General features: G+C 35.7%; 1 protein-coding gene across 4 annotated transcripts in view; it reads right to left on the minus strand.

Moving 5' to 3' along the window:
* The window catches only part of KCNH8 (potassium voltage-gated channel subfamily H member 8), a 175,552-nt gene that overhangs the window by 86,509 nt on the left and 63,248 nt on the right, over positions 1–25,795 (minus strand). For all 4 annotated transcript variants that reach the window (XM_032108392.1, XM_032108385.1, XM_032108376.1 and 1 more), the window contains exons 3-5: positions 16,037–16,168; positions 3,748–3,875; positions 845–1,085 (exon numbers count right to left, since the gene is read on the minus strand). In XM_032108392.1, the coding sequence (XP_031964283.1) occupies positions 845–1,085; positions 3,748–3,875; positions 16,037–16,168 (501 nt within the window). The remainder of the gene's footprint in view (positions 1–844; positions 1,086–3,747; positions 3,876–16,036; positions 16,169–25,795) is intronic.

Consider the following 25,795-nt stretch of genomic DNA (forward strand, 5'->3'; position numbering starts at 1 on the left):
CCCATCCAAGCCCTTTTCATGTTCAAGAAAGACATGCTCCACTTGGCTTATTTCTTAAAAATAATAGCTTCTCCACCTGCATAATTGCAACAGATCTGAGCTCTGGTTCATCAGTGTGACAGCACTGAGTGGTATTATAATAGTAAAAGCTTGGGGAAAAATCTGTTTGACTCTAGTCGGGGATTCTTTTCCATATTCAGAAATAAATTGGAAAAAAAAAAAAATACCCCCCCCCCCCCCCCCCCCGAAATTTCTTTGCTACAAAGCCATTATTAGATATGACCTTGTCTTCTTCTTGATTCTCAAAAGACATAAGAATTAAATGGATCATGGAAATAAAAAGTTTAGAGAATGGATCAGATGACCAAACTCCAACCTCTCAAATTCTATCCCAGTTTTCATATAGCATATTGATATTGTACATGTGCATTATTGCAGTATGAGTTTTAATCTTACATCAATATTTTAAAAAATCTATTCAGATTGTGGTCCACTTCTGTTTGTGAAATAAAAAAATAACCTCATAGATTGTGAACAAAACCATAGCAATTCCAGGGCACATTCCTATACTGGGAAGGCTTTAGGCATCCACAGGGTGAAACAATGGGTTTCAATCTTCCTTGAGAACAAAGTCCTTTTAGAGCAACAGCAGAACTACTTCAATCAATTTAAAGTAAAAAAAGGTGTTCTAAAGCTCAGAGAAAATATCAAGCCGTACACCTAACATTGATTTTCTCTAAAGTCATGAAAGGAATGATTATTTCCTCTTCTGTAATATTATTCATTCTGTGAAAATCCTAAATGTCAGAAATAAGATCCCAAACAACCCCCAAACATATCTTACCAATGATAAAGAGAATTTCCACTGCAATGTCACTGACAGTTGTGCTTCGAGTTGTCGACAGCTCATCATGGCCAATAAAGGAAACATTGTAAGGTACAGTCACAGCAACATAAAACGTTGCCAGTAAAATAAGCCAGTCCCAGCCAGCTTTAAAAGTGCTAAAATGCAACAAAATGAATTTGGATTTTTTTGCATCTGAAACTTTGTATTCTGGAAATGCTGGTTTATCTACGAAAACATTCTGAAAAAAAGAGAAAAAAATTAATTGAGACAAAACAATAATTTGATTACACCAAAGCATTTCTTCCAACGCAGCCCTTAGGTGGTTGGTGTTTTTTGTAAAAGAAGCAAAATAACATATGACATACTCATATGCAGGCAAGACCTAATGCTACTTTTGTTTCTAACGTAGACCTCACATTTATTTATACAGATGGTTCTGCTCATGGAATAACTTTTGTGAATGTTGAGGCAGGAAGAAGACTAATAAGTTACAGATTAAATAGAGCAAAGAGGGGACTGAGTCTGGCAAGCTATTTCTTCCTCTGTTGAATTAATTTTCACTGCAGAGCAATGTTATCCTACTGGACAGATAGGTTAGAGCTTCGTATACACAAGGAAATAGTACTGTAAATAGGAACATATAGAAAGCAATAGATGGTGTTGAAGAAAAACATCCTACACGTAGAGCTGTGAGGAGGTTCTTTCAGACTAGCTCTAGCCTGGTCCTATGGACTGAACAGCTCCAGTAGTTGGAGCGCCTCTCCTGGTTTAGTTCCATCTGTGAATGAAAGCACAGTTAGTAGGAATAACTTTTTGGTTTTCTTTAAAATTGTACTCCTGATCTAAACCAAAGTGTATATCTGCTGTAGTAAGGCTTCAGAACTGACTACATTTGTCATTAGACTAAGTTTTGTCTTGAATCTTTGTCTTACCAATGTTTTATGCAGCCAAGATTTCAGTATTAAGCTGTAAAAATTCTTAGTTTTCATCTTTCATAGCTTTGACAACAAACACCTACCCTCCCAAAAAGCAGCATGTGGGACATGAAGTGTCTTGCATTATTCACTAACAAAATCCTTGCTCACTGATACTGTGTTCCTGGTTAATGCTGTTCCAGTAACAAAGAGCCTCCCAAAACAATACTGTGCATTCAGCAAAGATTACTTCTGATCTTGAAGTTATTCACTATGAAATTAAAAAGACAAAACCTGCAAAACTGTAGACTTAATTACATTTGTGTTGTCTGTCACAGCCTTTCTCTTTGTCTTTCTTTTGAAATACTGATGTCATTGCCTTCTCTATTCTTGGTTCTTATTCATGAATCTAAGCAGCTGAATTCTCACTTTTATTAGTGTCAGCCCATTTTTAATCATAGAAAAGAAAGCATTCCTCATATTATTTCCAATCCATAGCTCAAAAAATCCATGCACTAAAGGTAGTAAATTAGTCTCAGAATAAATGTTTTAACATGATAAAATAACATCTGCACTAGCATTGTGACAGTACAGGTAAGTCCTCAGAAACTATTAAAGAGTCATGTTCCTAAAAAATATTATCATATTACTATGCAATGAAAATATTCCTGGAAGACCTGGTCATATTTTTCAGGGGGTTTTTTATTATTATGCTTTTTCAACATGAAACATTTGTAACTTTTTAAAAAATATTTAATAATTTTTCAACATTTAACCTTTTTTCAACTTTTAATATGTAAATCCAATGGAAGTGACTCTATGTCCTGTGAGATATATACCAGTTGTGTATTTTCATGTCCTTAATCTTTAACAAGGTTTTCCTACTTTTAATTTCTAATATAATAATCTACATGAGGATGACTCTGCACTGCTGCCTAATTTTGGTAATCAATAAGAGGAACATGCCCAGTGGCAGATCATCTCTTCAGGGTGTTCATGTTTTGTATGCTTTGGTTACTTTTTCCACTGTCTGTCTTCCATCCTCCCCTAACCATAAAAAAAACCACAAAAGAACAAAAGACCATTTAGTTCTTGTGTCTCTGTCAAAGACTTTGCCTCATTAAAACTAATAATATGCAAAAAGGAAACTAAATACTGTTCTGAGAAGCTGTTTTTGCGACCCCTGCTTCCAATAACTATAGGCTCTCACAGTTGGAACAGGCGCTCCGATATTATTCTAGCAATTTTTTATATGAACATACTGATTTCATAGGTATCCTCTGCGTTAACTTTTCTCCTGAAACATAGTTGCACAGAGCAGGAGAGTTATTTTTTCTCATTAATATTTCTTTAGAAACCATTCTTGGTTTGTCTATGGTTTGATTTAGTGTTAGCAACACTCACAGCATGTTTTGTGAACTTACTCATTGGTTATAGTCACTGGAGGAACACAGAATTAATTTGAAGATGGAAACATCACTGCTTCAATTAAGAAATGAAAGGATAAATATCACAGCACAAAGTTGGAGAAATTAATATGAAAACTTGCCTAAATGAAGGGGGACCTTTTGGAGCTTAACAGCATTAAGAGTTTCAGCTAGAGCAGTATCTTGAATTCTTTTTTTGGCAAATAGTAATAATTGAGATAAAGTAATTGGGATGACAAGGCAAATTGGACCCTAAAATTCTGAGAACCTGTGGATTCTAAGTTCTGAGAAATTTTATAGTGTGGGTTTCATGGCATTAAATGTCTATTTACAGTATGATTAAATGTACTATCTTGCTATATGATAACAAATACCAAAGTAGGCAGAACTGTACTTAAGTGAGAAGCATTCTAATCCTTTTTACTGTAAAACTATGACCAGGATATTTCTCAAGTACTCACTGACCTTTTACAGCACTTTTAAATTTTTTTTTAAAATATAGTGCCTTTTTAAAGAGTACATTTTGGGGGGGTGAGGGGAAGAAAAGAATATCACCTACATTATTAATTTTTAATTTGTTCTTCTCTCTTCTTTGTAGATGTCCAGAGATATGATAAAGGACAGCTCTACTCCGTCTACGTGCCGACTCAAAATGTGATCCTGCTCTTCCTCTTCCTTTCCATTTTTCTGCAGAACAGAGGTGAGAGTCCATTAAAGATCAGGAAATAACACTTTAACCTTTGGGACCTGAACTACTGACATTTCAGACATTGGTAGAAATGTAAATATTATGCACACCTTTCCTTTTGCTTAATCTTTTTCAGTAAAGAAACAAACCCCCTCTCTCCTGAAGGGCAAATAAAAACCACCGTAAAGTTTTAATTGTCAAATGCCTTCACACAACTCAGAAGCAATTAATTGCAACATATGATTTCATAGATAAGAAAAATGTACTCTCTACTGTTTCAGAAAGTAGAGATTGATGACCAGAGGGAAGGATGGCTAGAAGTAACCACTGAAAATATCCTTGAGGTGATCCTACTCTGTCTCTCTCATTTTACAGAAAGAAAAAAAATCTCTTGTGGTGTACTTTTAAAAACAAAGAGTCTGACTTGTACTAGGCTTCCATTATGTGAGAATATGCTAATTTGTGAGCTTGTTAATTAATAATAACCAATTCTTACATTCATGCGTTAAGATTTCTTTTCCCACCACATGGCCACTGGCACAATGGCTTGACATATTCCTTGGTGACATGAAACCCATTAAGAGTAAAGACTGAACATTATTTTGGAAAGGTTTGTGGTTTTCACCTCCATTCAGATGTCTGTAATTGTCAATCATGGGAACAAATTTTGTTCTTGCTTATAAAGCAGTAAATTCAAAGTAATTCCAGTCACTCTGATGGAATTACAGTGAATTTATGCCAGAGTAAATGAAAGCAGACTTTTTGTGATGTGTCAGGATTAAGAAAAAAGAAATTATGGGAATAAAGGAAGAAGCCGTCTGTCAAGGAGGTTTAATTAAAGTCAATTCAGTGCATACAAATTAAGGCGGAAAAAATTTAACAAAACACAAAACTAATTAGCAGAGCCAGAATTTAGCAGCAAGCAACATAGCTACATTTTGAAACCTGCCTAGAAAAGCAAGAAAGATTTGTATTATAATACATTAGAAGACTGATGTATTTTTGGCTTAACAGCACAAAACCATGCATAACAAAATGTGTAGGAAGATAAACTTTCCAAACTTCTCAGTAAAGAAGTTTTCGTGTAATTCATGTAAGAGCACACCCTAGCTGAGGATTTTTTTACTTGGCAGTAAGGAGAAGGGCAAAAAAACCCTAAAATAAAGAAGGGAAAACCTTTATACTGCAAAGCCAAATGGTTACTCAAAAGTCGAAGGAGGCAGACAGAGAAGCCTGATACTTTCCCATCTCCAACACATATTGATGTCAGCTACAATGAAGAAAGATGGATCAAAAAACATTATTTCAGAAAAGACACAACTACATTAATGTTGGGTTTTAAAAAGTAATCTCTTAATCATCAAACCATTTAAAACTCAAACTATATTTTAAGTGTTCTTAATCTGGGTAAGAATAAAGTTCTTATCTCTTTCTCTGAGGAAAAGTTAATTTAAGTCTCTTGAATTAATAATTAAGTCTCTCCACTGGAGTATTGTTCAGCTATAGTAGCCTAATTTTGTCATATGACTTTGAAATTATTTTTAAAACCATTTACAGGCCTCTTTCTTTTCCCTTTCTCAACCTAAACTGCCACGTTCCAGCAACTCCCCACTCTCATAGTGAAGACTGAGTAACCCTGATGTGACCCAGAAGCACTATGCTCACTCCATAGAGGACAACCTGTGGCATGAGAGAGACCATGAAATGCATTTTTTTCCAAATACCAAAATAAACTAACCTGATCTGGCCAGAAAGTTTGCACTTCATTTACAAAAACTCTCTCAGCCTTGGTAGTTTTTCCTCATTTTTCATAGCATTAATTTGTATGCCTTCAAAAAACTGGTTTCACTTTTCTCATTCATGTATTAATAGAACATGCATTAAATTAAACCACTACCTACAATTCCCTTTGGTGTGATAGACACCCAACATTCGCTTGTATGGAAATATCTCCCGTCTGATCATGGGTCATTACCACTGAAAGTTTTCAATCCAAGTGTGCATGGACACAAAACAGAAGATTAAGATCTAGCGTTTAATTCATATTACACAGGAAAATCCGAGAGATTTGCCTATGTTTGCCAAAAACATAGAGTGTGAACAAAAGCAACCTGCACCTCTCAAATTTAACCCAGAACACAATATACTGGCAGTATGTGAATGAAATAGAGAGGGATGTAAAGCAGCCTGGGAGTTTAGCCTGGGAACGCATGCACACCTGAGTACCTTTATTCAGAGATGGTAGTTCTACCAACAACCAAAGTGACAGAGTTATCCTAAAGGCTGTGAGGCTGCAGACCTGGATCTCTAAGCAGTATTTCTGCAGTACAGCAGCCAAGGAAAGACAGGGTCACCATCAGGGACAAGACCATGATGCTTCACTGCTTTTTTACATATTCACAAGCATGTTAGCTCCATGCTCAAAGTTATATTCCAGCCCCAACTACTTGATTGCCACCACTGTCCTGTTTGCTTGGCAGGTGGGGCAGTTACGCCTAGGGTAAGATTGATTCAGGCACAATGACTATCCTCCTCAAAGAGTGTAAATATGACCATCTCAAGTCCTGCTGTGCAGTAACCCTGCCTGGGCAAAAGCAGGAGAGGTAGTATAGATATAGATACAGATATAGATATAGATATAGATGATATAGATATAGATAGATATCTTTAAACACTTTGCAAGGAAGAGTCCTGCAGAAAAATAGTGAGTTCCAGATTTACATGGACCCTATAGTGGGTGTTCTCAGTGAAAATTCTAAATTTCAGTTTTATTTAACAATGTAGTGTACACTTTTATAAATAAATTCCATAAAATAATGAGATGACTTCACCTTAGTTATTTTGAGAGCTAAGCCAGGAGCGAGTATGAGGAATAATAATAAAAAAAAATTATTCTACTAGCATTTTACTCAAAGGACTAGATAAACTGGTAGAGTAGATAAGAACTTTTTCGTTTATTTCATTGTTTACAAAGTTAAAGTCAATTGTGAGATGAAACAGCAAGTAAGGCCAGCTCCCACCTAAGAAAATTTATCATAGAAATAACATCATTTTGAATGTGTGAACTAGATTTCCTGTTGAACAATAACAACACCACCAACAAAGTAGAACAGGAGAAATGGACTTTCTTCATAGCTAAAAGGTATCTAAATAGGGACAGACTTGAAGAAATCCATGATGCTGCTCCATACGCACGGTGAAAGGAGCACTGTGAAAATGCATAGTAACCATGTTAACGCTGTGACTTTTAATGCAGGTTGGACCCTTCCCTGCTCGAAACACAGAGTGGCATATTGTGCTACCTGTGTGATCTCTCCTGCTACTCTATTCTGAAATCAGGCAGGAGAATAAACCTCCCCCATTACCTTTGCTGTGTATATCTTTAGGCTGTCACAACCACTCAGCCCAATCACACAGAGAGATGCTTTTACCTGGAATATCTTTCAAGTACTGAAGTGCTCCTTTTTGAACCTGGGTTCAGTGAATGATTTATTAAAGAATTTATTCGTCTTACAGCTCTATCTATAAAAGGCTTCCTGTGAGAAGTGCAATCAAGAATTTTTTGTCCTTTTAATACATCTTGAGAAACCCTCATCAATTGCATCATAAGATTAGGAATACCACAACAGAAAGTGTGATCTTTTCATAGGCCTCCACGAGTAACCCATGTGCAATAAAATAAATACAATGATGTCTACAGGAAACACACTGGTACTAAATAATATCCAGTATCACTGACACAAAACACATTTCATAGGCAGTCCTCAAAAAAACCAAACCACCAAGGAAATTCTGAAGAAGACAACTGGGGAAAGCAACTCTGAATGAACACAAAACAACCCTCTAAAACCAGATTATATGGAAAGTTGGTATGATTTTTTTTCTAGGCTTTTAAAAATCTTTAGCAAATTTTCTGTTATTATTCAGGAGACATTGCACCAGCAGTTGCCAATAAAGAGAAAACTGATAAAAGTCATCTTTGGTATTAATGACAGAATAAAAGCACTACCATGGGCAAGAGGCTGCAGGAGTTCTGTTGGTGGTATGACACATTCTTTCTGCCTACAACAGCCAACAATTCACATAACTGTTAGCTGTATGGTGGATCCAGGCTAGCCTCTAGCTGCTTTTTTATTTCTGTAACTGATTAACTGATTCAATAAGAAGGTGTACTTAACACACATACCAGCTATACACTGTAAACATTATTACAGAACATTTTTTAAAGGGGCCAATTTTACACAGAATCAACGGTATGATTATCATAATTTTAGTATTATGCCTTGAGAGAAAATTCAGCTTTGAACAGAAAGAGAAAAGAAGCAATATTATACATTACTATTAATGTTTTTATGAATAAGAAAGACCTTTAAACAGGGGTATGCTTATGAGATAAAAATCCTTTACCACATTTTGGTCTGCTTATTCTTCCACTATGAAGAAAAAAGGTATGAGGAAACAGACACACAAAGCCAAAAGAAGGGTTCTTTCTCCTCTTCCATTTTGGTGGTTGATGGGAGCACATCCCTAAATAAATAAGTATTTCTTTTTAGATACCTGTATTTGGGTCTGTCTCTTAAAATTCAGAATGGGGAAAAAAAATTCCAACAGACATGTCTTTTTTCAGCTGCTTCTAATAGACCAAGTTTCAGCAGAAGAACTCTGAAAGTGAATTACTTAAACTATTGTCTCATTTATTAATACTACTGCTGAAAAGTTACAGAACACTTATAATGAAGTAAAATATTCTGACTCAAAAATAGCTATTTCATAATTGTGTAAAAATAGTTTATTCGCTGGCTTTCTACTGTTACTACTCTAGAGTTGTCACACAAATGGGAAAACTGTCATTTTTATTTTGCCATCAAATTTGAAATATGTCTATTGATTCAGCTAAAGTGAGTGGTCATATGTAGTTCTTACAGAACAAGATGTAGCATCGAATTTACAGCTTGGTCACCACTCACTTCCAGCTTTTTTTGAGGTGACTGTTTTTTCCTGGAATAGTTTTTATTTCCCGCAGCAAATTCCAACAAGGCTCATGAGACAGTGATACGCTCATATATCATTATGAACAAAAGCATACCTGTAATAATAAAGAGAATATTTGAAATATTTTTCAGGAACCCCTGGAACTTAAATAATGCCAACTATTTAAGTCACCAAGAAACTTTTCACCCTCTTCAGCAAGGGTTAATATCTCTTCCTCTGCAAGTGTGTAGTATTTAAGGACATAATATCGTGGAACCTGAGAGTTTTCTTTTTTCCTTTAATTCCATAAATTTAATCATATATTTTATTTACTGATATCTTTTCCTCCTTTTGAATAGTCAGAAAAAAGTGATCATAATTTAAAAGTCATTCATTGCAAAAATAATTAAAAAAAAAATTTGCAAAGAAGATGATATTACACCTTGCTCACTGAAGTGAAAGTAGTAATATATGTACCTGAATAATTACTATTTTGTAATGAAATTAAGTCTTTTGAGAATGAAGACTTGTTTTCTTAATAGATTTATGTACAATACAGAAACAGATAAGTCACCTATAAAAAAGTTTTGTGGTCAGTGTAACGTGTCCTGAGTTAAAACAGCAGGGGGAGGGGGAATAGATTTTTTTAAAAATGGTTTTTAAAGCTGAGACATATATAAGTTCAAAACCCTGTGATGTCTGTGTATGTGTTCCATATATATATGTATACATACCCCACATCGGGGTCATTGAAACACCCCGAAAATATCTCTGATTATCTCTCAAGGAATGAGATTTTCAGACTATGAAAGTGACTAGTCTTAAACTCAACCTGTTTTACAACTTTTAAGTATACAATTTAGGATGGAGAGTTGTAAACCCATCTTTTCTACAGCTATGCAAAACTTACTTGTAATAGGTCTCATTTGCTGAGAATTGCTCTGAGGATCTGCAGCATGAATTACATGCCCTATAACTGCAATTACAGTTAAATTCTGCAAATGGCCCAAGGCCTCCTAAATTGTTTCTGAACACAAAGTACACATGAAATATGTATTCTAGTCCTCATGGCCTCTTAATAAAATGTGAGATTCCAGACTGTGTCTAGGCCAATGAAAGTCTTTAAAGATATTTCTCCCTTTTCAGATTTTTTCCCCACAGAAATAAGAAAGGTTGTAAATCGTATAAGAAGGTTGTAAACCATCTGCCTCGTTAACTAGTCACCTACCACACACACACAACTCTGAAGAGTTCTAATCAGCAACACATGCACTGAACATATTCCCTGTTTCTTCTATGCCTTCTCTTGTCTGTTTTACATGGTTGAATTTTCAGACTTTAAAAAGAATGTCTGAAGATATTTTCCAACAATCTGCCAGCAAAATGGAAAACAAAACAAAACAGAAACCCAAACAAACAACAGCTCCCTCCTCCCCACTCCTTGATAACTTTGTTTTCTAAGGAAAATCTGAAAGCAATGGCACAAATTTATCTAGGAGTGGTGAGTATGAACTTTTTGGTTGCTAATGTATATATTCTCTCAACCTTCCAGGATATCCCAGAATACAATCTGCTGCTCTGCATTTACTCAAGAATCAGACTTTGCTTTTCTTTTCCTCCTTTTCATTCTACATATATCACAAAGGACACTTTCCCCTCAGTTCCAGAACATGCCCTGTACCTCTCTGAGAGCTGCTGGAATGGAACTGCCACTTGCATTTAACACTTGGTGCAAGAGTAAAGCAAGAGCTACAAAGATTGATATGTCTCTAAAGATTTGAGGCTCAAATACAACTTATTTGCTTGGGTAAGAAGGTGAAAAGGTGAGGGAGAGCATCTTCGTGCTCACAAATGCAAAAAGGAACAAGGCAGCTCTATTTTTGTCCCCTAAGTGTTTAAACTATCATGCACAGACCAGGAGGAAAGGAGTTTCTCTTTACTAATGGCAAAAGAGTTTCAGACCTCTCTTAATTTGACAGAGGGCCAGGAGCAAAGTGATCCTAGGGAAGATGCAACTGAGTCATTGCAGAATAAATTGCAGAATAAATTCCTCAATATTTTCTTCCTTTGGGTAGTGGGAATACTGGGGTAAAACTCTGCTTTTAACCCACCTCCTCTCCTGATAGAACTGCATGGTGCCTGTACATCCTGAAAAAATTTTATCTGCTTTGGTTATTGTAAATCTAAGTGATTGTACGGTTATGTTCCCCACCTCAACATACTTCCTCCTGACAGATATAAGTGCTTTAAAATGAAAAACTTCTCCTGAATATTCACTGCAGTAGCTTGAGCAATCATGAAGTAGCTGAGACAGTAATTAAGCAGAATAAATCAAAGTGCACATTGCAGAATTTCTTGCACGAGACTATTCCCACTCCAAATAGACATTTTCAACATAAAAATATCTGTAATGTAAAGTGTTTGGCACATGGTATTTCACTTCTGGCACACGGAAAGAACAACTCCTCCCTCCAAAAAATGATGAATAATCAGAATAATTCTGTCTCCTTAGAAATTCATATGGACCTAAGGATTACTAAGAAGCCAGAAAAAGCCAGCCAGCTGAACCATAGCATGCATCTTAGTTTAATTTGTGGTGACAAAAGGTGTAGTCCAACTTTTAATTCACATTATTTCGAGGGTGAAGGCATCTTTGCCAACAGGCAGACCAACCTGAAACATGAAATTCTGTTTAAGAAAAAGCTTTTTTTTGCTCTATGAGGAGTCAAACACTGGAACAGAGTGCCCAGATAAGTTGTGGAGTCTCCATCCTTCATGTTATTCAGCACACATCTGCATTCCTGCGCAATGCATTCAACCTGACCCTTTGAGAAGGGGTAATTGGACCAGATAATCTCCAGAGATGCCTTCCCACCTCAACTATCATGTAATTCTGTGTCATATTGCACACATTTTTATAATAATTGTTTTCAAACAAAGAGTTCAAAATTTTCACAATAAAAAAACCTGAAACAAAAGCAGATAGATTACCAATAAAGACTAAAAGAATCTTTGTGGAATGAGTCAAATTAAATGGGAATTTTAGCAGTGACTCTAGCAGTGGAACTCTACATCTATGTAATCTAAGTTATTACACATTAGCATACAGATTAAAGGTCTAAAAGTAGTCACAGAATAATTTAAATTCTTATTTTCCTACCTGGATTCCTGTAGTCCCACTAAATTCCAGCATATGTTCTAGTGTCTTATAGAAGGTTCATATGCAGAAATGACAAAGTACTGACCCAGCCATACCACACTGGAGTCCAGATTTGGCGAATGGAATTTTAAGTTTAATCACTTTTCCTCCAAAAGACAATGCAACTTTTAACTAGCTCACCAAAAAGTAGCTCATTGTAAATGAGGATGCTAAAATAAAGCTCCCATAAAACTACTTGAGAAACTGTTTATTAAAAAAACCCAAACAAATAAATATTTTCCTGCATATAGAAAAGACCATCAATTTGCTTACAAAACATAGTTTTAGGAAGAAAAGGTGGTGACTTGCTTTTCACAACAGCAAAGGATTACAGGTATTAAGCAGATGGAAAGCAGAGTGTATTTCTGCAGTAAACTTACAGGTAAGGCAAACATGTATTGTTGAAAGCAAATTACTGATACTGAAAAATTGAAGCCTTTAAGGATATTGGCAAATTGACTTAAAAAACCAACCCAAACCAAACCAAAACAAAGAAGTGTGAAAGTTGCTGACTGTCATAGCGCTTCTTAGAGTGCCAAACTTCTCAGGCATGTGTTTTTCCATTTTTCTTATATGAAAGATTTAGAACAAAGTCTGCTTCTCCCACTGGTTGATAAGGCTCTTTTCACTGGAAACTTTTATACAGAAGAAAAGCAGAAAAAACCCTGTTAAATTTGTATTTCGAATGACACATTCAAAAGAAAAGGTCACAGACAACCTCTGATATTTGGGCTGGGTAAAGGAAAATAAGGTAAAAAAAGTGGACTTTTGCAAGGCACATTGGCACAAAGGACCAACTGAAATTGTGTGAACAGACAAGATAAAATAGATAAGAAAATGCCTGCAGAAAATCAAAGACAGTATTGGCTCCTGAGATTTGCAAGAGTAAATATACAGTGCACAAGAAGAAAGAGGCCATAAAATCAAGAGATAAAGTTCAGGAAGATGTCATTGTAAAAGTACAAGGAGAACAAGATTTTACAGAAGAAACAGGTGATATCAAAATTAGGAAAGATCCTAGGGAAGTAGGAGTCTGGAGAAGACTTTTGGAGGCACAAGCATTGACAGTGTGCTATTATAAAGTGCTGGTGGAAGACCAAAGGGGCAGACTTAGGAGAAAAGGAACATGAAAGAATTTTGTTAGATAAGTTTGATAAGGAGTTTAGAAATTAAAGGGAGATGGAACATGACTATTAATGACCCATACAAATTATAAAAGTCAGTTCTGGGCAGAAAGCAGAAGAGAGAGACTGAAACAAAAACACTGATAAAAGGACCTTGCGTGGGCAGAATAGCTTCATACAGAGAATGTTCGTATCTAGGTCCTTCTTCCATACACAGTCTAACCTCAAGAGGTATGCTAAAAAGGCAATAGAAAACTGCATAATGGCAATTACCTTATAGAAATAGCTCAGTTTCAACTCCAAGTTTAAAAAATATTTGATTTTTGAAATGGCAGATTCAGTAATCCTTGAAAAAGTAAATCAATCTCTGAACATTAAAAAAGTTTTTTCATACATCCAGACAAAACACCAACTCAATTTTTTGTTAATACGAGGTGCATCCTACATGCCTGATAGTAGCTGTGGTCTTTACTTCTAGAAGTTAAACCTTCTGAAATTTCAGATACTGAATGAGTTGCACAGATTGTGCTGGGAATTCTTTTCTAACAATAATGAGATGATATTCACCACTGGGGGATTAGTGAATCACTTTGCATAGGAAGAATTTTAATGTTATTAAAAAAGGGCCAATATACCACTACATTTATTTTGATATAGACAGGTAGATTTACATAAAATTAAAATGCTGGAATTCTTTGTAAATGTTTTGAATAAATTATTAAATCCTGTTTGTTATCTCATTTCATTATATGAAACACTGTATTTGTCAAAGCCCCACACTAAGTTACTTTCTGCTTCCATGATTCTAATAACATAAAATGATTGTCATGGGTTTAAAATTAGTATGAAGGGATGGAACAACCAAGTTTCAGGATGGTCCTACACAGAATATGTCATGGAAGAAAACAAGGTGTCAATATTCATAAGTTTGTAGCAATTGAATGGGCATTTGCTGGTGTAGTGTAGCTCTGAGTAAGTGCATTCCTGTGTCAGTACACAGCAAGAGAAGTAGTATTAGTTTGTAAGTGTGCTACAGGACACAGGAGTTAAAATCTGCTTAGATTTATAATTTAACATGGAGCCACATCAAAAGACCATCTTAATCCATCCCAAAATAACCCTGTAGCTAAAAAATGCTTGTCAGATAAACAATAGCTGTCATTTTGCAAGTAATCAGCAACATACCTATTTCAAGTCATCACTGGCGTATTGAATGTGATTTCTCACCAAGTCTGTCCTGAAAATTTGCATCACTTGTAAATCATTGGGCTTTAGAGCACAGATGTTCTGACAATCTCTCTCCTACATGGTTCCACTTATCAGGTTTTAATAAATTACTTTCCTAAAAATTTTATTAGAGTAAGGTTTTCTGAGGTTTAAGGAGAAACAAGGTAAAATATTTTTAATGTTTTTATTTTTTTACTTCAAGAGGTAGCAATTGGTTGAAATTGAATATAAGGAAAAGCAGTAAAATGTACTTGTGTTCTAGTCCAAAACCATTTTTCAGTCTTTCAGCTTAGAAATTTTCAAATACATTCAGTGCAAAAGTGAAGGATGCAAAATTCCCCCCAAAACCCATCTAATAACCAGGCCTCGAAAAGTAAGAAAAATGTGAAATTATTTGTCCAGATGTACACAAGAGGCAGACATCGTAAGCATAACTGTTGGTTTATAAATATTAATCAGCACAAGAGAGCATAATATTTTTACAATTTAAGGTACTAATATTTCATAAAAGAATATTGAATTACACATCTCTGTAGCTGGAATACAACTTTTTTGTTGAAATATGAATATTTAAAACCAGAAGAAATTGAATATTAATTGTTCCCCTACTTTAGAAACCCATGAGGAGTAGAGGTGTTCTAATGGCCATAACTACGTCGTTTTTGAGATACGCAATATCAATGGCTATCACTGGGTGAAATATTTAAGTAGATCCCAGAGTAGCACCACGTTGGAAAATTCAACACTAATGACACTTTACAGAATGCTGAGAGCTACTCTTTGTGTCTATAGCCAAACTCTTTCTAAGCAGCTCCTTTGAGACGGATAAATTACAAAAGTGTTAGTTCACTATGCCTTTACACAATGCAAATCTGGAATAAGTTCACTGCCTTTGATGCACCAGTCGAAGCTCACTGCATAGCCTTCATCCATCCACACTGACTTTGCTTTGTGTTAGCAAAACTTAGCAAACCTTGATTACACTATACAGTCAAAATTATTTTATGGCAGTTGTGAGCCATTACCATATGACAACTTTCCGAATTCATGGAACAGAATCCTTGCAGTATTTCCTTTCAGAAGCAAATAAAAGTGAGAATGTATTTCTTATAAATTAATCCTGATGACATAATATGTCTTATAACTTAATAAAATGAAATGAAAATGAGATGAAACAAGAAAATATATGCTTATCAATAGGCAAAATAATTTTAAAAGCTGTTTTAAAATCTGCTCATTGGAAAATAAGAAAAAGTGAATTCATTTATCTCTCAGCCATGCTGAAATTAAATTCACAGATGGAATGTTTGAAAAGATCTAGCTTTTCCAAAATACCAAAATATACCTCTGTAAATCCAGAGAGTAAATAAATTAAATCATGGTAGATAAAAACAAATTTAATTTTTAGGACAAAATATTCTGTCTCCTAAATTCCACGTCTACAGACTCTGTAGCAATATGTAAATAAAAAAAGCAAACTGATTTTTTATCATTCAATGTCATATATTAATTTCTTATTTGGAAATCTAGGAGGTCTCTATATTAAAAAGTGCACACAATAGAGAATGCTCATGCAGGTACAATTCTTAAAAACATATAAATGTTGGTTCTTATCAATGTTTTTGCAATTCACACAAACCTTCCTTTTTGTCTTCTGCAGCAATCTTCACTTTTGTGTCTGTTATATCTTTGAAAGAGGCCAGAAAGAGTACTACATCTCCTTTTTCATTCTTTATAGGAACAATATCCAGTAAGCACCAGAATGAAGACCCTGAAAGGATAAAGAATGAATTTAATTCAAACAGCTGTCTTTTAACAGAGAGAGGGGGGAAAAATGTGAACTGCTTATTTAGGAAGTCAGTAGTCAGGGAATCACAGATGTTCAGCTCATGTAAATCTCTTTGCATTATTGGTTGAAGCTCTGTAATACTGCTGTCTCCAGAAGCAAGACATTAATTGAAATGCAAAATTTATCTACAGAGATCATTCATGGGGTTTAATGAAGCTGCTTACTCCTCTGAAACCATGCTTTCCTTTGAACTCTCAACTGATGTTGCTTATTTCCTGGAATAGCTCTCACTTTGTTAATTTGACATCTGAAGCCTTCATGTCTGCTATAGAATCGTTCTACCTTAATCACGTGATTTGATACTCATTAAAACCTCTGATAGTCAGAGCATCATTCCACTAATTCAAAGATATTTAAACTAATCAGATACCAGACTTAGATTAGAAATAAACTCATTGCATCTTACAGATTGTGAGATAGATATTATCACACATCATCTCTAAAATTAATATCAGCTATCTTCCTTATTACCTTTAATGTTCATCTCTTTAAGACTGAAGTTGGATGACTCTGAGTTTGACAATATTTTTAATTCTTGTCAACCTTTCTCTGTTCACACCTGCTACATAATTATGCAGCTTAAAATAAATTCTGTTTTCCCTGATCATGTCACATGTCCTGTTTGCAAGATATGTTGCTCGATTCCAATGACACCATTCATAAGTTTCCTGTTAACACCATTTGGAAGAAGAAAATATTTAATGTCTAGATGTAAATATCCTAGATCCCACTCCCATCCATTCTGGGGTAACTCAGCCCAGCACCAGACTTTTGTCTCTTTCAGGTTTCAGTTATCAGTGCTAACTACCTCCATCCACCATCAGCCTACTAATATTATTTATAAGAAATATAAGTACCACTAAAGAGTTTTAAATTTTTTTTTGGTACGTGTCTTTACACTTCCACAACCTGCTGCTTCACAGCATACTATTTTTAGCATTCGTTTACAAGCACAAGTCTACTTTAATTCACAAAAGGAAACAAGATTAGTTCCCTGGACCACTGCTGCCCCGGCTGACTACTGCCAAATGATCAGCTGAGTTTTGGAGGAGCCCTTAGGAACAGCAAGCAGTTTAGTCACTTCCTGCTGTGCTCTCTTCTGAAGTTTTCAGTTTTGAAAAAGAACTGGGCACAGGAAGATCACTGTTAAGTTTTATAATTTAAATTTTCAAGTGTAAGTTCCCTATACGCCTTTTGAACACTACAGATGAGCATGGTAGGTGAAACAGCAGCTTTCCTTTTGAAAGACCACCACAGTTAAAGGTACAAAAATATGCTTCAAAGGAAATTCATCTGGTCCTCTCTGTCCTGATTAAACTTTCCAAGAGCCACACAGGCAGCTTTGAGAGTAACATTACCAGTTCAGTAATCTGGTAGTGCTTCCACTTAAGGTATTTAAAGAAGGGACAGGGAGAAACTGGAACAGGAGGAAAGAAAACTGGAGAACAGAAAAACTGTGGAAAGAAACAGACTGGCTTTGTATTGGGTTTAAATATTCTTATTTTGAGGTTGAAGGCAAAGTAAGAAAAGATGACCTTTTAAAAGAAAATAAAACTTATGTCAGAATCAGAAGCAAGAGTTTTGATTTTCCTTTTTTTTTTTTTTTTACAGATTTGACTCGATTATTGAAAACTCTGGGAAAAGCTGCTCAGTAGCACCACTGTCAGAAACGTTTTAGATAGTCATCACCCTCTCAATCTGAAGTGGTCCATTCAAAGAGAAGAAGCATTAAGAAACTTTACTGCTTAGAAATAGAATCATATTTACAAAATATGTGGTCTTCACAAAATACCATCATAACTTCTAAACTGGCCAAACTCATACTGGCAAAATTACTTCCTACCTGGCTGCAATCTAGCAGTAGTTTCAGTGGGCAAGAAGTCACTTTTAACTCCTTTTAAACACCACGAGGAGGGGCAATGATCTTTTAAGAATATGTTTCTATCTTCTCCAGAAGTGGAAGCATATCTTACTCTTTTCAATTGTTTCATGTCTTTTCTACACACACACATACACACACACACACACACACACGCCATTTAAGGCCTGGAAGAAAGTTACAGACATCAGCCATTTCAAACTAACTTAATTCAGTTATAGTAATATTGTCTGAAATGATAGATTTATAGGTTTAAGGGAGTTATTATAACATGGTTCATCATTAGAAATAGAGACAAATCCATTTAACATTTAATGATTTAATGCATTTTCTCTTTTGTATAATCAAAGCACATTTGAATTCTTTACAGGTGAACATTTGGTCACTGAAATTTTTTTTTTTTGAACACTGGTCACTGAAATTTTTCCATATCCTCTCATCATTTAGTTTCACTTGCTGTTTCTCTCAATCATATTTTCTGTCATTTTGTTTTCTCATTCTCCTTCTCCGTAAATATATCCGAAAATATTTTGATTAAGCAAAGCAAACACATAAAATACGGTGTGTGCCACTAAAGAAAACACACACAATACGTCCACAGGCTACTTCTCTAGTTCCAGGCTAGTGCCCTGTGCGATGGGCTGTCAGTCCTGGCTGTATTTATACACTCAATCTTTAGAAGTCCGAAACTGAGCTTGTTGGTTTGGGTTTTTGAGGGTTTTTTCTGCCTTTTTTCTGAAAGGAGCAAATGAATATGAAGTTGTCTTCCGACTAGATGAGATGATCTGTTTTAGATCAGGACTAGGTCAATATAAGGCTGCATTCTGTCAAGAGCAGAAGTGCTCTATCTTTCACTCTTGAGGAGCATTCTCAGAAAAATATACTCCAATGCAATCTGTTACATAGCTTTTACTGAAAGCCAGCATGATATAATTCTATAAACCAAAAGCAGAACTTTCTCCTCATCATCTCCTCATCAAAAAAAGTAGTGCCCTATTTTGTTACTGTTCTCTTGAATGCACTCATCTGTGAGACAGAAATTCCTTCCCTGCTTCAGATGGTGCATTCAAAGGTTTTCTGTATTGTGGAGAGTCGTCTATCAAAGAAATTTCTTTTGGAGGTTTGTTTATATACAGATTCTTTTTATTGCTTCAAGACACCACTCGTGGAAAAAGAGTCTAATCTTTCTCTTGCATTATGAAGGGTCAAAATATATTTTAGTATCCCCAAGGCTTATATAAGCACATCACAGGGAAGGAGAAAAGAAACCAAATGAAGCATAATCTTATCACAAGACAATTTGGCTATAGTCCCCCTTTTATATATACATAAAAAAGAGAGTGCTTTATGGTCACTCTCTCAACCACCCTTTCTACCTTTCCTCGTTTTGACAGCTAAAGTCTGTCCGCTGACTGAAATCAAAACAAGGGTCAACAGATCACAGCATTTAAAAGGGAGATTTTATACAAAACCCTGCCATTAGAACGCCAGTAGCCTTCAAAGGCAAACATTCTTTTCACTAGAAAATAAGGCCTGCTTGAACCATGGGACAGACTGAGACCATTAGCTCTGTTGATGACCTGTGTGCATTCACTGTATGATAATAGGCAATCTTTAGTTGTGCCCACCCCAGACAGAGCCCAATGAAATACTCAGAATGGAAAAAAATCTTTGGTGGATATTTGGATATTGCAAAGGTTTCATAATAGAGATATGAAGTGGGATGATGGACAGAAAGTTTATGTAATTCTTTAACAAAATAATTAAACTCTGCACCCATCTTGCTAAAATTTTACTTGATATGTTTTTAGCCATACATATAACTAAGAAATACTTGGAATGAGTGATACTCATGCAAAGTTATGGTTTCCTTTTGCTCTCGACAGTCTGGGAGTAGCTTTGTCCAGGAAGAAAAGCTTAAGGCTTCTTTTGACTTTTTGACTTGTGTCAACCATCAGTGGTTATATCCACTTCCAGACCTTCAATTCCTCAGGACTTTTCTTGCCACACTGCTCTCCAGAGGGACGCTGATGCAGCTTACACAGTCCCTTCCATCATTCAGAGGCCAGAAATGACAAATGCACAAATTTCTGTGATCTATTTCTGCTTCTCTGTGGTGCAAGGAAGAGGGATCAAGCTCTTTTGTGAAGCTCTGAATCTGCACATAACATATCGAATTAACCGCACGTAATGGTTCCTAGACTAAAGAACCCAAGTACCTGAAGAAAGAAAGTTTAAATGGTTTGCATATTAGATATACAAGTCTTGTGGCACAAAACAATACCTCTTCAAGGAATAGCAATAATAAGGTATAAATGCATAAGAGGGCAGAATTAGGCTTCACAAGCCATCATAAATCTGGAATATTTCTTTTTGTTTAAGTAGGTGACTCAGTAAACTAAATGGTCTTTCAGGCAGACAAAATCAAGCTTTAAAGAACACTATTAAAACATATCATCCTATTCCCAGGGATTTAGGTAGAAGACAAAGATAAAAATATTTTCATGTAGATAGCTATAATAACTTGTCAACAAGATTGATGCTGAATCCTCAGCATTACAACAGTGTCTTCTTGGTGGTTACTAATTATCAGCAAAATAAACCTGCTGCTGGATGCATCATAACACCAGAGATGTTCGGGTCTGATCATTTCCACTTTTCCATTACAAAAAGTGCTCACTTCAAGACTGACAGACCAGGATACCAAAGAGTTTGAGGAAACCAAATTGTCTCTTTCATCAGTTTACCCAAAGATTCCCAGCCTCACTGATAACACATCATTTTGAAAGTTATGTGGTTTTGACATGATGTCAACATTTTGTTGAGGAGAGCAAAGTGCAAAGAAAACAATGCTCAAAAAAATTGCAACTGAACTGAACAGAAAAGGAAAGGAGTTGTAAGAAAAGAATAGCTATAAATTCAAGTACTTTCTCTTTATTAAATATCATAACTTCGACAATGATCAATGAATACAGCTAATGTAAGTTTCTGCTGCTTTAAGCAAAGTACCTCCTCATTCTTCTCCATCATCTCTGCAAAAATCAAATTTATAAGTTAACAAAACCTATAGTTTATTTTTCTTGAATTCTGCTATTGCAGGTGCCAGCCTGTCTGCCATACCCCAGTGACATCCTTTGTCCAGAAGATGTTGCAAAACTAAGAACTCATATGGGCTATCTTGAAACTGATTTATACGGGAACAGGTGGTTGTGTTAACATTTTCATATAGTGGTAAAGAAGACTCAAGAAGTTGTTTCCCCTACTTATTTGTGACCACCAGGTCTTGCTTACATCCTGGAAATAAGTCTCCTTATGAGTTTTAACAGTCTATATAAATCTATTCCAAAATGGATTTATAATCCATTAATGCATCCAAAACACATCCATTCCAAGATTTATTTACATCTCAAACCAGCATATAGTTGTATCCCAAGAATTCAGTAGACCAAAGGTGTAATAAGATACTTTAAAAGCAAAGCAAAAATTTTATTTCAGTATGAAAAAGTAAGGAATTATTAATCCAGTGGAGTTGATTTAAAACTTGTTAAAAATAGCTCTCCAATCCTCTATATACCCTACGGAGTGCCACCTGTGATTATTCAAATCTATTGCATCTCATCAGAGATACACAAAACCATCCCTCCATGTCTTCCCAGCCTGTTCTGTGCCCAGCTTCAAGCTATGCTCTGTTCCTTCTGCTACCAGGTAATTCAGTGCCTCGTATGTCATACTTCTCATATTACCCAGCATGTCTAACTTTTCCTGCCATCACTGTCATGATGGAGAGACAAAAAGAGGGAAAGGATGTTCTAAGAGAAGACCCTTTTCATCACAGCCATCTCCTATCCTTGCCTTTCCTGAAAACTGTCAATGTTAAGCAGAGAGGATCTTAATTCACAACCCCAAAGCTTCTGTTTGTCACTATTTGCACACCGACTGTTGGTGTTATGGCAGCTCCTAGTTTGAGTGCATGTCTTTTCCAGCCTTAGTGGAAAAGACATGCACTTATCTTTGCGTGCAACAACTAGTACAGTCTGCAGTGAACATTTTATACAAACTAATTTATGAGCTCCAGCACATCTACATTTCAGCTTTGTTTACTCAGCTTTCTGGTCTCTCCTTGTATAGCTTCCACTATCTTTCCTACTTAATGAAACCATTTCAAAATCCTCTAGTTACATTGAGTTTTCCTTGAACAAAAGCAGAAAACTAAGCAATGCCTTTTAATGCCACGTGAGATACAATATCCTTAAGTGTACTACTTTCTTTTTGTCTGCCCTAATTTCCTTTTCCTATCTCCATCCAGATTAGAAAAGAAAACGACATTTAGGGAGATAAATACTTCCCTGATGTAATACATTTACTGGGTTGCAGTTATGACAATTAGAAAAACACACAGGATTATCTAAAAACTCAGTTAAGTCAGAGAGATGCATTCTGTTTAAATGCAAAAAGCTTCAGGGCAGACTCATAAGCATTATCTGTCTGCAACTTACTTTCCCTCCACCTCCAGTGATCATTACTTTATCACAGTTATATTAGTACAGGGCATTCAGCATTTGTCAACTGACTCCTGGGAAAGTAGTAATTGAGACAATCTATTTAAATAAACAAATATACAATACCTATTGCTAAAACGAAAAATAACCCAAGAAAACCAAACAAAAGCAACAGAAAACAAAACAAAATACAGTTTCTTCAATATCTTTATACAAACTGCTTCAGAAATAGTCAGGCTCAGTCCTTTCTGAGCAGTGTAGTGTTTACTTCATTGGTTTCAGTTGAGCAATTTCCAAATAAGCCAAATCTTCTTTCCTTTGATTACTATATTTTTGAAATCTGTTTTCAAAATTGTGTTTATAACCTATGCTCCTTATTCCTTTTGGACTTTCAGAGACAATATGTAGATGTAATCACAGCAGTAAATATGATTTCTCAGCCTAGTTAGGGATGTACTTTTGAAAAGAAGGCAAGAAATTTTCTTAAACCAGCATGATCTCTCATATATATGTATGTTTGTATATATATTTGCATATATATTCATATATATATAAAACCATGTGTTTATTATTTTGAATTTGTGTCTGATATTTTGACATCTGAAGGAGTTATACATTCACCTAAACACAGACGTGTTTTCAAATTACATTATTTTGCTTTTAATCTCATTATTATCTGAAAAGAGAGACTTCAAAGATGGCATGAAATTTCCTGTAAGCAAAAAACCCAGCAATCTCCAAACAGACCACTACACCTATAAAGACGAAAATCACATTTCTAGTTCCAAAAAACAAGTGATAATATAAACAAAAAATATCTGGAAAATATTTTTGTGACCCTCACTTTGGTGTCTCTAGCAGTGGCAGCCCCTGGAAACAGAAGGCCTGGAGTCTGCAGAATGGGAGATCTCCCAGCACTGGTAGAGGTGCTGGCTGCAACCTCGTGCTTATTCAGTTTTCTAAAGATGTGACATGGGGAAAAAGGGGATTCTGCTGGTTACTTGTCCACTTACATTGCAAGGCTACATTTTAGAAATGATCAATTTATTTTGCACTGCTTTTTCCACAGGGTTAGGTCAGAGAATATTTTGCTCTGTAATCCTTGTCTATTATTATTGTCTTATCTGCTAATATTAATCCGAAGTTATCAGCAAGATTGAGGATTTTCTGTTGAGGCCATGATTCAAGAACTTTAACCTGCACTTCATATGCAGTCCATGGCCACCTTTCTGGAAGGAAGGGGCTAAAGCTGGGAATTGAGAAGGAGTCAAGTCATGTATTTGAACTGGTAATTCCATCCTGTCACGTTTGGGGTTTTTGTACAGAAGGATTTTGAAACACACACTGAGCAATTACGTAACCTGGTAAAGAGGATTAATCTCCCCAATTCACCACTTGCATCCATGTGAGTACATGCTGTAAACAGACTCTGAGCCTGCCCAATGAAACAAATTATAGTAACCCCACCAGTTGGAAAGCAGTAAGTTTTAACCTTCTAGTTATTTAACTGCTCTATAAAACCAAACTACTTTTGAAATTCCCTACCCAAATCAGTGAGAGGGTTCAATAGACACTGCTAACATGACCCTCCTACCACTGGTCTGCATCATAATCCAGTACATGGATTTAGGGATCATGGACAAAATAAGGAAATGTCAGCAGAAGAGAGGAATATGGTCATCAGGAGAAATGGTACTTTGAACTTTCTTTATCCAAAGAACAACCTAAATATGGTGAAGCACAGGGACCCAAGTCAGCTTTTATCTAAAGCTTGATTTAAAGATCATAAAAATAAAAGATAGCAGACTCAGTATGGCCATAAAATTGTGAGAAAAGTTGAAGAGTGACTGGTCTGATGTCTTATGAACATCCTACTGCAAAATAAATACCCATATCTCTTACTAAAAATGGATGTATAAAAAGTAGCACAATGAAATACCTTTTAAAAACTAAAAAAAAAAGCATCCAGCAGTACCAACACCCATTCATACCAGGTGCAGCTGGAAGCCCAGGGCGCCTGTGTGGAAATACTAATTGCATCTGTTACCAGTGAAGGGCACCAAGTTGTAGCAATGTAACAAGTAACAGGAAAATTTCATACAGATTTATTTACGTATCAATGTGGTCGTAGGAGACCAAGTCTTTTCTCAGGGATCTATGCTTTTAATACATCATGTTGCTACTGGAAGAAGCTATTAGCCAATATCACCGTGAATGCCATCAGAACGGAGTATCAGCACCATCGGGAAGCTGCAGTCTTGTTAAAGTCTCATTAAATTCTAGGAAAAGGTCTCAGATGGTTTAGATCACATTGCACACAGGGGATTTTGCTGCTTTTATTTTTTTCCTTCTAACTGAAATTCATCCCCTTGTTTTGTCTTCTCTCAGGTTTGTGCTGACTGCTTCACCCAGGCCTCTGTCGAGTTTAAGCCAGGGCACTACAGAGGAGCACAAGCCTGCTCTAACTCCCCCTTCTGCTGCAGAAGCTGGGACTGTCTTTAAAACATCAAAACACTTCAGAGGCACACATTAACTTTCATCACAAGCCATGGGTCAATCAGATGAAGGGTTTGGAGAGAAAAGGAACCAAAAATTCCCTCTTCTGTGAAAGAGAGGAAAATAAGGACTTGTCTTCTGTCTATAATCTATACTGCTTTTTAAAGAGGAAGAGTTCCCCAAAATCAGCGAAATCTTCTAGTAATTACTGAGCTATATGAAAGGGGAAAATGAAAAAGAATAAGAAAACAGAAAAAAAAAAAAAGAAAAAAAAGAAAAGAGAAAAATAAAGAAGAAAGAAGAAGAAGAAAAAAAAGATTCCTTTTATAAAGTTACAAATTATTTTTTAGGGCTCAGGTAGCTGCAATTAGATATTACCTTCAGATTAATCTTTCAGTATTGCTTGCTTTTTTTATTTCCCTCATCCTGTATTTTGTACCATAATTTAGCAAATGTGAGCAAGCGTACCACAAAAGCTTTCTTATTTTTAGACAGCGTTTTTAAGGCAGAGAAGCAGTGAAGCAGCAGTGAGGGCACATTGCTACAAACTGCTCTGTCAAGCAACTTGTCAATGGGCTTCCTCTACATTAATAAGTAGATGTCCCTAGAAAATTTAGGTCTCTCTATGGAAATACTTTTTATACAGTCAGAAAATTCTAATAAATGTGCCTTTTC

The sequence above is a fragment of the Corvus moneduloides genome, chromosome 1 (assembly GCF_009650955.1).
Source record: "Corvus moneduloides isolate bCorMon1 chromosome 1, bCorMon1.pri, whole genome shotgun sequence".
Lineage (NCBI taxonomy): Eukaryota > Metazoa > Chordata > Aves > Passeriformes > Corvidae > Corvus > Corvus moneduloides.